Consider the following 12,932-nt stretch of genomic DNA (forward strand, 5'->3'; position numbering starts at 1 on the left):
GTTTTATTACAGTTTTACAACTTTAACAGAAACAATTGTTCTGGAAGTAATGAGGTAGCCACAGCTATCCATATACAGCCCCCAAAGGCAAGGATTGTATGTGCATTATGACAACAGCATTCATGACTATAGTTTTCCAAACTGTCAAATCACACTGAAACGTTCATTCCAGTAATAAAAACCATGGACTATATTCACCATTCGCATAAGATGGCCAAACACTTTACTGTAATCTCATTAATGTTTACTTACCATAGGTGAAGCAAGTGACAAGATTCAAACTTGAATGAATGACATAGTATTTAAAAATCTTACAATTTTAGAGTTGCTAGGTTTTGTCAAAGATGTTTTTTCATTTTGTTTGAAAGAAAGAGGGGGGTGGGGAGGAGCAGAGAGAGACACACACACAGAATCCAAAGCAGGGTCGAGGCTCCAGGCTCTGAGCTGTTGGTACAGAGCCAGACATGGGGCCTGAACCCACGGAACTGTGAGATCACGAACTGAGAAGAAGTCAGATGCTGCGCAGAAGTCGGACTGACACTCAAGCACCCCTAGAGTTGCTAGTTTTAATGAATCTGGGGAAGGTATGTAAACAGGACACAAGAGCCCCGAAAGACGGGAGTATGATCTTGGGTGCCAGTCGCCACCCTTCTTTGCCTCCTCTGTGATAACACAGATGAGCCTGGCAAACAACTCTCCTTCACCAGCCTGCACAAGGTCTTGTCAGCAGAAGGTACTGGAGGGTTCAGGTGCCCCTGACCCACCTGTGTCTCAGTTGGTTAAGCATCCGACCAGCCTCCTGCAGCCAAACCAGCACCAAATGGCTTCCAACAGCTTCCCCCGGTGTCTCCTCTGGTGTGTCGCGGGGGGCTGCCTCTAGTGAGGGACTTCCTCTTGAACAACCCCTTGGGCACCCTCTCAGGTGACTTAGCAGGGGTTTCTGAGGCCCAGGACCTCCCTGTGGTCAGTTTCAAGCAGGGGTTCCCACTGAAGCAGCAGCTCAGCACCTTCCCAGGCACCTAGTGAGCGTGCACAGGGAGTTGTCCAGAGGTCCAGATTTCGGGCCTGAGCAGTGGGGGGTGAGACCCTCCCTAGGTGTTCTCTTTTGCCCTGGGAGTAGTGGCTGCTCTGTGTATCTGCTATTCTTATATTTTTTAAGTCCTCTTTAATTCTTACCAACCAATTCCCCCGTTACTCTAATTTCCTGTTACTAATTCCCTATTCTTGGGGTGCATTTCATAACATATAGGATTGTCAAATCACTACACTGCACACCTGAAACTAAAATGTCAACTATTAAAAAATCCCTTCCAAAAAACCCTTCCAGTAAAACATGTTTTGAAAATTAAAAAATTAAGTCTATCTTGTATTATAATAATAATAATAATAATAATGATAATAATTCGGGCTGGCTCAGTCAGTAGACTGTGCAACTCTTGATCTTGGGGTTCAAGCCCCACGTTGGGTGCAGAGATTACATAAAATAAAAATCATAAAAATTATATATAAGAATAATTCCTTATTCTTTCCCTATTCAAATTATTGTGTACTTTCTTTTATTTTGGACTCTGAATAATTTCTCTCTTTACTACCACTTGTGACTCTCAGGAAGTCAATGTTTCGTTTGTAAAACAAAGATAAAAATCTCACTTTCTGGGGTGCAAATGCTTTGACGCTGTTAAAAGCGATTCAAGTTAAGTGTGTGTATACTCCAACTCTCCTATTTTATAGGTTAGGTACTCCATCTGTATAACTCCATAAATAACTCATACTCTGCTGGCTTTCTTATCTGTAAAATGAGGGAATGGCTGAGTTGGTAGCAGAACCCAGATCCCATCATTTCCAAAGTAAAGCCTTTGCACTCCACTGCACTGTATCAGCTAGGAGAGTACCACAAATGTACACTCTTATCAGAAAACAAGGTCAGGGAAGACTTTGGTGAAATAAAAATTCCTGTGCTTAGAAATTTAAAAAAAAATTTTTTTTTTTTTGAAGATACACATTGAAGCCACATTAAAGGCCATGACACATCATTTTATAAAACAGAAATTTAGTTTTCATTTGTTATTTAACTGACCTCTCACTGGTAAATTTATATTTCGGCAAACTAATGCTATCAAAAAGGATCCATTTAACATTACTCATCCTTTGCATACATTCCTATTTTTTTTTTAATTTATTTATTTTGAGAGAGAAGAGCACACACACACAACACGGGGGGGGGGGGGGGGGGGGCGGGCAGAAAAATAGGGAGAGAGAGAGAATCCTAAGCAGGGTCTGTGTGCTGTCAGAACAGAGCAGAGGCAGGGCTCGATCTAATGAACCATAAGATCATGACCTGAGCAAAAATCAAGAGTTGGACGCTTAACCGACTAAGCCACCCAGATGTCCCATACATTATTAAACACTCAATATCCTGGGGTGCATGGTGGCTCAGCTGGTTAAGCATCTGACTTCAGCTCAGGTCACGATCTCATGGTTTGTTGGTTTGAGCCCTGCATCAGGCTCTGGGCTGACAGCTCCGAGTCTGGAGCTTGCTTCAGATTTTGTCTCCCTCTCTCTCTGCCCCTCCCCCAACTCATGATATCTCTCTCTCCCTCTCTCTCTCAAAAATAAACTTAAAAAAAATAAAAAATAAAATAAAACACCCCGTATACTATTAATCTAGATTTAAATATTCAGAACTATGAAAATAAAGCTTTGGAGAAATAATCCTAAGAGTTTTAAGCACTATGTTTTGGAGCAGGGGGTTGTTTTAAGTAGGCTCCATGCCCAACATGGGGGTCGAACTCGTGAAGGACCCCAAGATCAAGAGTCTCATGGTCTATGGACTGGGCCAGCCAGGCACCCCTTAAGCACTGTGTTTTGAAGCACAAATTACAATTAACAAAGATCGAGACTCTAAAGTGTTACTGTTATCTGACGGGGCTGTCAGAAGTGGTGGGGCTTATAAATCCTATTTTTTCTCTCTCAGAGCCAAAGACATGAGCCATGTGCCCAACCAAGAGCATCCAAAACACGGCACAGGATGTAGATGGGAGCAAAGGTCAAAGTTCCCAACTTGGAGCTCCCAGACCAATGTGATTTTCTTCCATCCCCCAGCTTTGAGAAAGAGAAAAATCTGGTTTGTTCCATGAAAAGTTCCCTCTCAAAGACATATCAATCAAGAATAATCGACACGCTATTCATGAAATAATTCCAGTAGAAACAGTTTGAAACTGATCCTGTGTAAAACACAAACAAAACCGATTCTAAATTTACAATGTGAGTAGTTGCTAATGGTAATTCATTTTGCCAAGGTTAGTGAATTAAACGGTAATCTTAGGGGTATCATCTAAGTCAGCCTATTTGGGAATCAGGACAAAAGACTGTGGTCACAATGCAATATTAAATCTCTCAAACTAAAGAGAGTAATCCTGTCTGCTTTATTGACTGATTTCCATCAATCACTAAAAATTAATGAACTACAATCACAGTGTATTACCTAGAGCAATTATTGACGTAAGCTATATAATAACAATCAAATGTATTTCCTTCACTTGGATATGAACAATTTCAGTGCACCATTAACAAATTTACCGGAAAAGTGAAAACTATTTTGAATCCTGACAATGTTTATGGACATACCACCACGCCCGGCACATACAGAGCACTAAGAAGTTAGTTCCTTGCATTTGGAAGGTTTTCTGGCTGGCAATATGCTGCGAAGTGAGCCCTCCCCACATGCGCCCCACTAACCTTTCTCCTCTTGGATACTATCTCCCATCACGTAGTCGCTACAGGTACTTGGACATAAGTATAGTGCCTGCCGAAGCTCCAAGTTGAGAAACCACACTTGAAGAAACGTGTTGACGTAACAAGTAGCTCCAAGGTTAGTGAGGCCCACGAATGAGTTCTACAAAAATGCAAGATTCATAATCATAGAGTCAATTTCCCTTCACACACAAAAAAATTATAAGAGGAACTATTTAATTTTGATTAAAAATTTGCTAAAACTACCCAGGTCAACATGGTATAACCACCACAAGGCTCTCTTGGCCAGGGCGAGGACATAATTTCATGAAAGACACATCTGGGGTGGCTACTGGAGTGGAAAAGACTTAGGACAGCTCATCTCCAGTCTTCTGGTCTTCTTTGGCCCCTTCAATCTAAAATTAAAGTGGTGGGCTCAAGGACAGGTCTGTTCTGAACACGTGTACATAGGCTGTTCATTTGCTCTATTCCTAAACTGTCAACATTTAGGAGTAAAACGTTTAGGAAGTTAAACTTCCAGAAATCCTATAGATCTGGGAGAAGTGGAACAAGGAGAGTTGATTACAACTTCTTCTAAGACTGAGAATTCCTGAACTTACGAAGATTCATTCTTAACAAAGTATCCATACAGCTGACTATTTTGTGAACGCCGGGCTTTAGGGTTTAGAAAACATTAATGGGTATTTTTAAAAAAGTAAAACTATCTGCTACACGTGTAATATCTAACACAATGAACCCAAGAAAAGCGAGGTAGAATCATTATGTGAGTTTGTTCCCTGGATTTACCACTTCCTCTAAAGAGACTTAAAAATGAGTTTGAAATGAAATATACAGTATTAAAGCAAACACAGAATCAGCATTTAAACTAAAACTATCATTTAAGACTTGCTGGATTACATGGCCACCTGTTTTAAAGTATTACTACCAATAAGAACTGTTGCAATTCAAGCAGTTATAGGGTTTTAAGTTTCATTACATCTTAAAGCTGCACAGGCTCCCACAAAGTCCGTTATAGTTTCTGATCATAGATGCAAAACAAAACAACAAAAACCCAGAGGGACACCACATAGCAATAACTTAAAAAATGATGGCTTACCTTTTTTCTCCTCTCACAGTTGGGATCATCAATGTTATGGAAACTATTTTCATCTATTTCTCCTAACCAAATATGCTCACCAATCCCAACCAAGCAATTTGGATTTCCTTTGCAGTTTCGTCTAACAGAAAAAAAAATAATAATAAATATATTATTTTTAATTAAGAAATGTCACAGCTCCATATTACACACGCAGATTAAAACTATAATGCTATACAGTATTTTATCATATCTCTCCTCTATAAAAATTAGGAAAACTTAGAAGGTATAAACCCCACACTCAATTTGTAAGGCTGAAACTCAACTCCTTTACTGCTGAGAAATACAAACTGGTAGGAGGACTTTGAGGGAGAGGAATTTTGCAATCTGACAAAACTATACATATAAGTTACCTTTTGACCTAGTAATTCATTTCTAAGAATTCACCCTGAAGATACAGCCCCAACAGTGCGAGAAAACCCAGCACAAACACCACCTCAGGTATTCATTATAGCACTGTTTGTAACTGTGAAATACTGGGAACCCAAATGGCCAAACGTAGGGGATACTGTACATCTGCACAATGGAGCACTATTCAACTGTAAAATGAAAAACACGTAACAAACCTCTGTGAACGGATGTGGAGTAATTTCCAGGATATATTAGTGAGTAAAGAAAGCAACGTGCAAAACAGTACCTATATAATTCACTTTCTTGTGTAAGAAAGATAGGGAAATAAGAAAATATACATGTATCTATTTGAACAAAAAAATACAAAAAGGATAAACCAGAGACTAACAAGTGTGGTTAGCTACTGAATATGAGTGGGTTTAGGGTAAACAAAAATGGCGGGGTATGTGACCCTTTTCTGAACATACTGTTCTATAATACACTGCTGAACTGGGGGGCTGTGTGGGGGTTACACAAGGAAATCAGTAAGGATGGGGAGAACCCTAAATCTAACATAAACACATTCCAACTAAATAAAATCCACAATGAAGGGAAGGGGGAACTAACCCAAGTAACTTGAATAAGGTCATTCATTAGCAAGCTCATTTAGTGGTGTCTTCAGGCTAAAAAGGAACAAATACCAAGTCTTAATGACTTCCTTTTCACAGAGACGTTAACAATTGTAAAACTACTTTCCGTATATTCTCTATTTGAATAAATAAGTACATATACTGGGGATAAAGGAAACCAAGTTTTGGAAAGTTACATGTAAGAAAAGGGAGGAAGAATAAAATGAACCCTGCAGTACTGGATCAGGAATAAGAAGTGTAAACTTGAGGAAGATTAAGGTTGCCAGATAAACTACAGAACAGTAGTTATTTGAATTTCAGATAAATGACATGTTTAAATTAAAAAACATTTGTTGTCTTATCTGAAATGTAATTGGGCAGGCCAACTACATGGCCTTTTGTCAGCTGAGGGTGTAGAAGCAATAATGTGAGACTCCTAGCAACCAGGTCTTGATTTCTAAGTCTTCCCCACGGCTCCTTGGAGAAATGACTGATTCCAAGTCTGGACAGAGAGTACAAGAGGAACGTGGAACATCTTGCTGTGACCCAGAAGTAGGGATGTACTAAAAGAATGATGGAGGAGAGGGGTGCCCTGGTTGAGGTCATAATCTCATGGTTCATGAGATTGAGCCCCACGTCTGAGCTCTGCGCTGACAGCACAGAGCCTGCTTAGGATTCTCTCTCCCTCTTTCTCTGCCCCTCTCCCCTGGTTTACACATGTGTGCATGCAGTCTCTCTCAAAATAAATAAACTTAAAAAAAAAAAAAAAAAGTAGAGTCTATCCTTGTCCTCACTGGCCGCCCCCTCTCCCCGCCCCGCCCCCCCGCCCCCGCGGGCAATCTTGTACTCTTCAACCTGGTCCAAAGTTGGGTCCTTGCTGCAGCCTGAAAATTAGATGAAATGGGGTTGAACTTTGAAAAAACTTTCAAAACAGATGTGAGAAGTTGAAAGCAACTTGCATTATTTGGCCCTAGAGTGTTGGTATTGTTTTTTTTTGTTTGTACACATCTTCTTAAATTAATTGCTGGCTAGGTATTACTGACAAAGCGTTCAATCAGCTAGAACACCATCACCATAGATGAGCTGAAGCAGTGATGAAGCACCAGCCCCAGGCAGAACCTATGGCTTATGGGCCCCTAGGGCCACACCTGCAGGTAAGAACTCAAAAAGCCAACGGCAGCGCTTTGCAGTAATAAAAGCAGTTAAGCTAACAGATTATAAAGATTTCCAAATAGGGGCTACGCATTTCTCCATGAACCCAGTCTTGTGGGGGCTTTTCTGGGTTTGTTTGTTGTCTTGTTTGGAGAAGTGGAGAATCTACTTAAAAAGCATAAATGGTAAAACCATTTCTAATTACAAGCGATTACTCCCAAGCCACCCTAAGCAGCACAACAGAATACCAATATCAGAGGCTAGAATGCCTACAGATGAAACCTCTCCATTCAGTCTCCAATGCCCTGGAAGTTCATTTTATCCACGGGAAGAGTAGGCCACGGGTGTCACGTAGCATTTATCATCACATGTGTACCAATTTTCTTATAGCAGAAAAATATTTTTGCATATCTGTTTCTATCAAGTGTAAAAAGAGATCAAGAAGGCCGAGTGTCTCAAGATAGGAGACAGGCACACGTTTTCCAGGAAAGACTGGTTTACTACTGTGTAAACACCCTAGCCAGTTTGACCCATTTATATTACTTACTTGGCCCTAGAAAGCAGGATTTGCTAAAGCTGGCTTAGAAATCAAGTAACCTTTTCAAGGTCACAAGTAGCCCGATTTAATCAGGGTGATGCCACTCACCTTCTCTGAATATAAACTTCTACAAACCTTATAACTAACTTCAGAAATCCTTCCTTCTGTCTCCAGGGTGATCAGAGAACCAAATCACAAAAACCCAGCATGAGAAAACAGTCAACCTGGTTCTTTCCTACTCTCCCATTTCATTTACTTCTACATCAGCTGGCTTAAGAATAGGTTTGTGGGGGCACCTGGCTGGCTCAGTTGGTACAGCATGAGACTCCTGACCTCAGGGTCATGAGTTCGTGCCCCAGGTTGGGTCTAGAGATTAAAGAGATTACTTTTGTTTGTATGGCTGATATGTATTACTGTATAACCGCATGTGCCAAGTTTCTTCATCTACCGCTGCCCTATAAGGCCTTTTTTTCTGAGAACAAACTCTTCCTTGGGTCTTGTAGTTCTAGTGAAAGGACCTCAATGATCACCATTTTGACCTTGAACTTTCTAAGTGATTAAATTCTTCTTTCCAGCTTATCTCTGAACTCAGACAAAAGGTCCCCTGACGTGAGCCATTCCCCCACCCACCCCAAGCAATAAGACCGGCCCAGAGCCAGCAAGACCCCACCCAGGACAATGACCTTCACTGCTTCCCTGCATGTACCCACCAGCCTTGGCCTCACATTTTCCTTACATAAACCTGGAAGTATTTTTGGCACTTGGGAGACAGTCTTGGGAGATGCCAGTCCAGGGTGTCAACAGAAACAAATTCCTTTCTTGTTTTACCACCACTCGCGTCTCTGCCTTTGGAGTTTGTCAGTGAGCTGGCAAACCTGGTCCGTGTGGGACCCCGGGAGCCAGAGGCTCAGGCACCCCCGCTACACTAGCAAGAGCTGCTGAGATGCAGCTCCAACCCATCACTGAAACACGAAAATCCCACAAGATGTTTCAAATGGAAAAGTGAGGAACAGGGGGAGAAACATTCGTCCCCCTGAGGTAGCAAGAGACTTCTGGATGGCACGGGACCTGGAAAGCTTGGCTGCCTAGGAAGGAACCAACATGCTGATTTGTCTGAGAAGCAGAAACAGGTGGTTCATGAAAAGGCTCCCTGCCTTATCTGTGATTTGTCCAAATTTCCCTGAATTAACAGACAGAAGCCCTCGCTAGTCATCTTCCTTCTGGCTAGCTAGTTTCAAGGCTCTTTCACCTGTGTCTAGGAGTGCTAACAAATATGAACTAACTAAATAAAGCTATTCCTGTTATTACCATTCTAAAAGCCACTTCAGTCTCTGACAGACCTAATTCTTAAAAACGGGTTGCCTCTCTTTCTCTAAACTTTCTTATAAAGCTAGTTAACAAACACAGGAGAAAATACTCAAATCCAGAGAAATGCAAACTTAAACCAGCCATGAAAGATGTCTTCTCTTACCCAATTAGCAAAAATTTCCCAACGATGAACCAGCATCAAGCGCAAGCCGCTGTGCAACGGGAGCTCAAACACAACTCTTTTGGGAAAACTTGAGAAAATGTCTCAAATATTAAATGACACCAACATTTTGTTTCAAGAATTCTACCCCTGTGCACAGGTCCACAGAATATGCAACAACACTGTGACAACGAAACATAACGATGAATCCCAATAGCTACTTTCTCCAGAACCGTGTGACAGAAAGACACCAAGTGGCTAAAGTGGTAGACGGGGGGTAGGTTCCAAAACGTTTGGTTTGACTCGCTAAGCAGCTGTGACATGACTTGCTGTGATTTTAAGCCAGCAGAACACCTCGGCAGCAATCCTAATGGAGGATCAAGTCCTAAACCAGTTTAGTGGCAACAGGAACGCAGGAAAGCTGAATTCAAGTTTATCGATGCGAGGGAATCAACAGGACTTGGGGACCACGTAGACAGCGAGGCTAAGAAGGGAACAGAGATGTCTGCACAGTGCCCAAAACTGTGAAGAAGGAAATCAATTTTCTGCAGATCAAAACCTGCTCGGCTGCAGAGTGGAAAAACAACAGGCTACATATGTCTAGTTCCTTCGATACTGGCCACAGGTAAGAGACGAAGTTTCAGCTGTTCCGACAGATCTCCAAGGATCTGCCATTTAAGAGTATCTTCGAACACAACGAACAAAAATTTATAGCCAATGATTTCATAGTTGCTATATATGCTTGAATGGGAAACGGGGTGGAGCTCTCAGTCCCTGTGAATGGTCATTAAAAGGATTACTGCTTTGTTTTTCTCATCATCTTTGCTTCTTAGCTCTTAGGACATCATGTCACAGACGGCCCAGGCATAAGTCAATGAAGGAAGGACAGCATGCCAACTTTCCTGCTCCTGGTGAAAATCTGACTACACTGAAGCTTTGCCTAATGCAGCCTTTTTCTGAAAAGCAACTTGACTATATGTATATTGTGTGTGTGTGTGTGTGTGTGTGTGTGTGTGTGTGTGTGTGTGTGTGTGTATAATTATAAAGACTTACTGGTACTTTGACTCAGAACCACCAGATTGTATCCTAAGCACACACAGATGTCAACAAATACTTTCAAAGATTATCATCACTACTTAGCAACAAGCTACCTGCCCAACCACAGGAAAATCAGAGTTGCTTATACCAGAAAACTGTTTAGAAACAAGCTACTGGCCCAACCACAGGGACGATGTTGAACTGTGGTAGTGATGTGGAGTATTATGCAGCCATTAAAACTCTTTTCAAGCAATACTTTAATGACATGTGACCATGCTCAAACAGAATTCTCAATAAACAGGACACAAAGTTATCCATTATGACTCTAATTTTTCTCTGTATTTATTTACTTTTGAGAAAGAGAGAGAGAAAGAGTGAGCAGGGGAGGGGCAGAGAGAGAGAGGGAGACAGGAATCCCAAGCAGGCTCCTTCCTTGCCATCAGCACAGAGCCCAATGCAGGGATCAAATTCACAAACCATGAGATCATAACCTGAGCAGAAATCAAGAGCTGGACGCTTAACTGACTAAACCACCTAGATGCCCCGTTATGACTCTAATTTTTCTAATGGGGAGGGCATGATGTTCCTTATATATTTTTCACAAAAGAAAGCTTTTGAAAAGAGAAGAAATCACAAGGAAAATAAGAAAATACGTTGAATTGAATAAAGCATACCAGAAGTTGAGATGGAACTAAATTAAGTGCTTAGAGGGGAATTTATAGCATTAAATGTTCATATATATATGTTTATACACACACACACACACACACACACATATAAAAAGCTTCAGGGTGCCTACTATCAACACTGCTATCAATCAATACATGTCCACTAGACAGATCACAACACGCACATAACAGTAAACAGTATCATTTTGTGTAACCCAAACCCAGCATCTTATAAAAGCAACTAGACTTCAAAGGGTGACACTTTCTGTCACACAGAGATGCCCAGATAATTACAGGACCTGAGGATACTGAAAGGAATGACAAGGTCCTAGGCATCAAAGACGGGCTCGCAGCATATGAGGTGACGGTCAAGTAAAAGGATAACTCCAGAGACATTAATGCAGTGATGGCATGAAGCACGGACTCTGGACTCCACAGCAGAGATCTCACAGGAAGGGAGGCACAGTGCTGTGGAGGTGAGAGTCTCCAAGGGTGCTCAGGAACTCACTCCATGAGGGAGGGAAAACTCCAGAGCATTCCAGGCAGAGGGGAGCAAATGGAGTCGGAAGACTGGAGAATCAAGCAGGAGGAAATCAATGCAGCCCGCCCAGCTCCACCAAGCTACAGAGGGGAGGAGGCCTTCCAGCTCAGCACAGCTGGAGGCTTTGCAGGGAAGTCAGGGGCCACATCAGCTCACAGAACAGATAAGAGCTTGGACTTCTTCCAAGAAGCAGCAGCAGCAGCAACAACAACAACAACAAGCCAGTGTAAGCTATTTAAAAGAAAAATAATCGGATTTGCACTTTAGAAAGAGCCTCTAATTGTCATTCTCTACCAGAGTGCCTTATAAGAATCACCTGAAGATTCCACAAGTTTTGCTTTTTCAATAAATGCCATTCTTATAAAGCTCCTCCTGCTTCTTAATAAGACAAGTTTTAAGCCTCTAAGGGTTGTTTTTTTTTTTTTTTAATGGGAGATTTTTCAAAGAATAAATCCTGGCTCTTCTTGTGTGTGTGTTGGGGGGGTGGGGAGGGGAACGACAGTGAAATTTAAAAGGGATGCTGTTAGAAGAGACAAGAAATGGGGATCAGAAGATGCCGGTACAGGGAGAAGATGCCGCTGGCACCAAGTTCAAATCAACAGCACTTACTAATTATCACTTTTGTGGTGAGTGAGGGGGAAAAAGAAGTCGGGTTTTTATGTATGTGGTTCCATTTAAAATATTTTTTTGGTGCACCTGGGTGGCTCAGTCAGCTAAGCATCACCTTCCGCTCAGGTCATGATCTCACAGTTCAGGAGTTCGAAGTTCAAGTGGTGAGTTCGAGCCCCTGAGTTGGGGCTCTCTGCTGTCAGCCCAGAGCCAGCTTCAGATCCTCTGTCCCCCCCTCTCTCTCTCTGCCCCTCCCCCGCTTGCACTCTCTCAAAAATACATAAAACATTTTTTTAAAAAAATGTTTTTTAAAGGGTGGAAATGACATTTTAAAAAATGTTCTTTAAAGGATGGAAATCACAAAAAAATAGATGCCTTGAAAATACATCTAGAAATTCATAAAATGTTCATTCATCCAACAACCTGATTTCATCTGAAATTCTGCATTCTGCCCAAAAGGATCAAAAAGAACATCAGCACGTAGCCTTTGGGACAGATGAGGTATCAGGATCCTGGCTAACCATGTTTCACAATGTCCAGTTACCATTCTGAGGCAGGGTGACTGGCCCTACAGCAGCCTTCTTCTTTGAGGGGATTCCAAGGTTGGATCTTTTCATCCACCCTTCTAAGACCCAACCTGCTCGGAAACATTGGCAGTGTTAAAATAAGCACGCCCATCTAAAGTTTTCCATTTCTCAGGTCAGGTTAAAAAAAAATCCCCAAAGCAAATTAACTATTAAAATAATGTCAGGGGCACCTGGGTGGCTCTCGGTTGAGTGTCCGACTTCAGGTCAGGATCTCACAGTTCATGGGTTTGAGCCCTGCGTCAGGCTCTGTGCTGACAGCTCAGAGCCTGGAGCCTGTTTCAGATTCTGTGTCTGTCTGTCTGTCTGTCTGTCTGTCTGTCTGTCTCTCTCTCTCTGCCCCTCCTCCGCCTGTGCTCTGTCTCAGGTGCTTAAATAAATAAGCATTTAAAAAAGAAAAACAGGGGCTCCTGCGTGGCTCAGTCCGTTAAGTGTCCCCAACTTCGGCTCAGGTCATGATCTCACAGTTTGTGAGTTTGAGCCCCAC

At 41.9% G+C, this 12,932-nt stretch overlaps 1 protein-coding gene across 10 annotated transcripts in view; it reads right to left on the reverse strand.

Annotated features, from left to right (window-relative positions):
• The window catches only part of USP48 (ubiquitin specific peptidase 48), a 112,032-nt gene that overhangs the window by 58,446 nt on the left and 40,654 nt on the right, over positions 1 to 12,932 (reverse strand). For all 10 annotated transcript variants that reach the window (XM_045035263.1, XM_023258271.2, XM_045035262.1 and 7 more), the window contains exons 2-3: positions 4,850 to 4,970; positions 3,739 to 3,895 (exon numbers count right to left, since the gene is read on the reverse strand). In XM_045035263.1, coding sequence (XP_044891198.1) covers positions 3,739 to 3,766 — 28 coding nt within the window. In that variant the 5' untranslated portion in view covers positions 3,767 to 3,895; positions 4,850 to 4,970. The remainder of the gene's footprint in view (positions 1 to 3,738; positions 3,896 to 4,849; positions 4,971 to 12,932) is intronic.

This window comes from Felis catus, chromosome C1 (genome assembly GCF_018350175.1).
Source record: "Felis catus isolate Fca126 chromosome C1, F.catus_Fca126_mat1.0, whole genome shotgun sequence".
Taxonomy (NCBI): Eukaryota; Metazoa; Chordata; class Mammalia; order Carnivora; family Felidae; genus Felis; species Felis catus.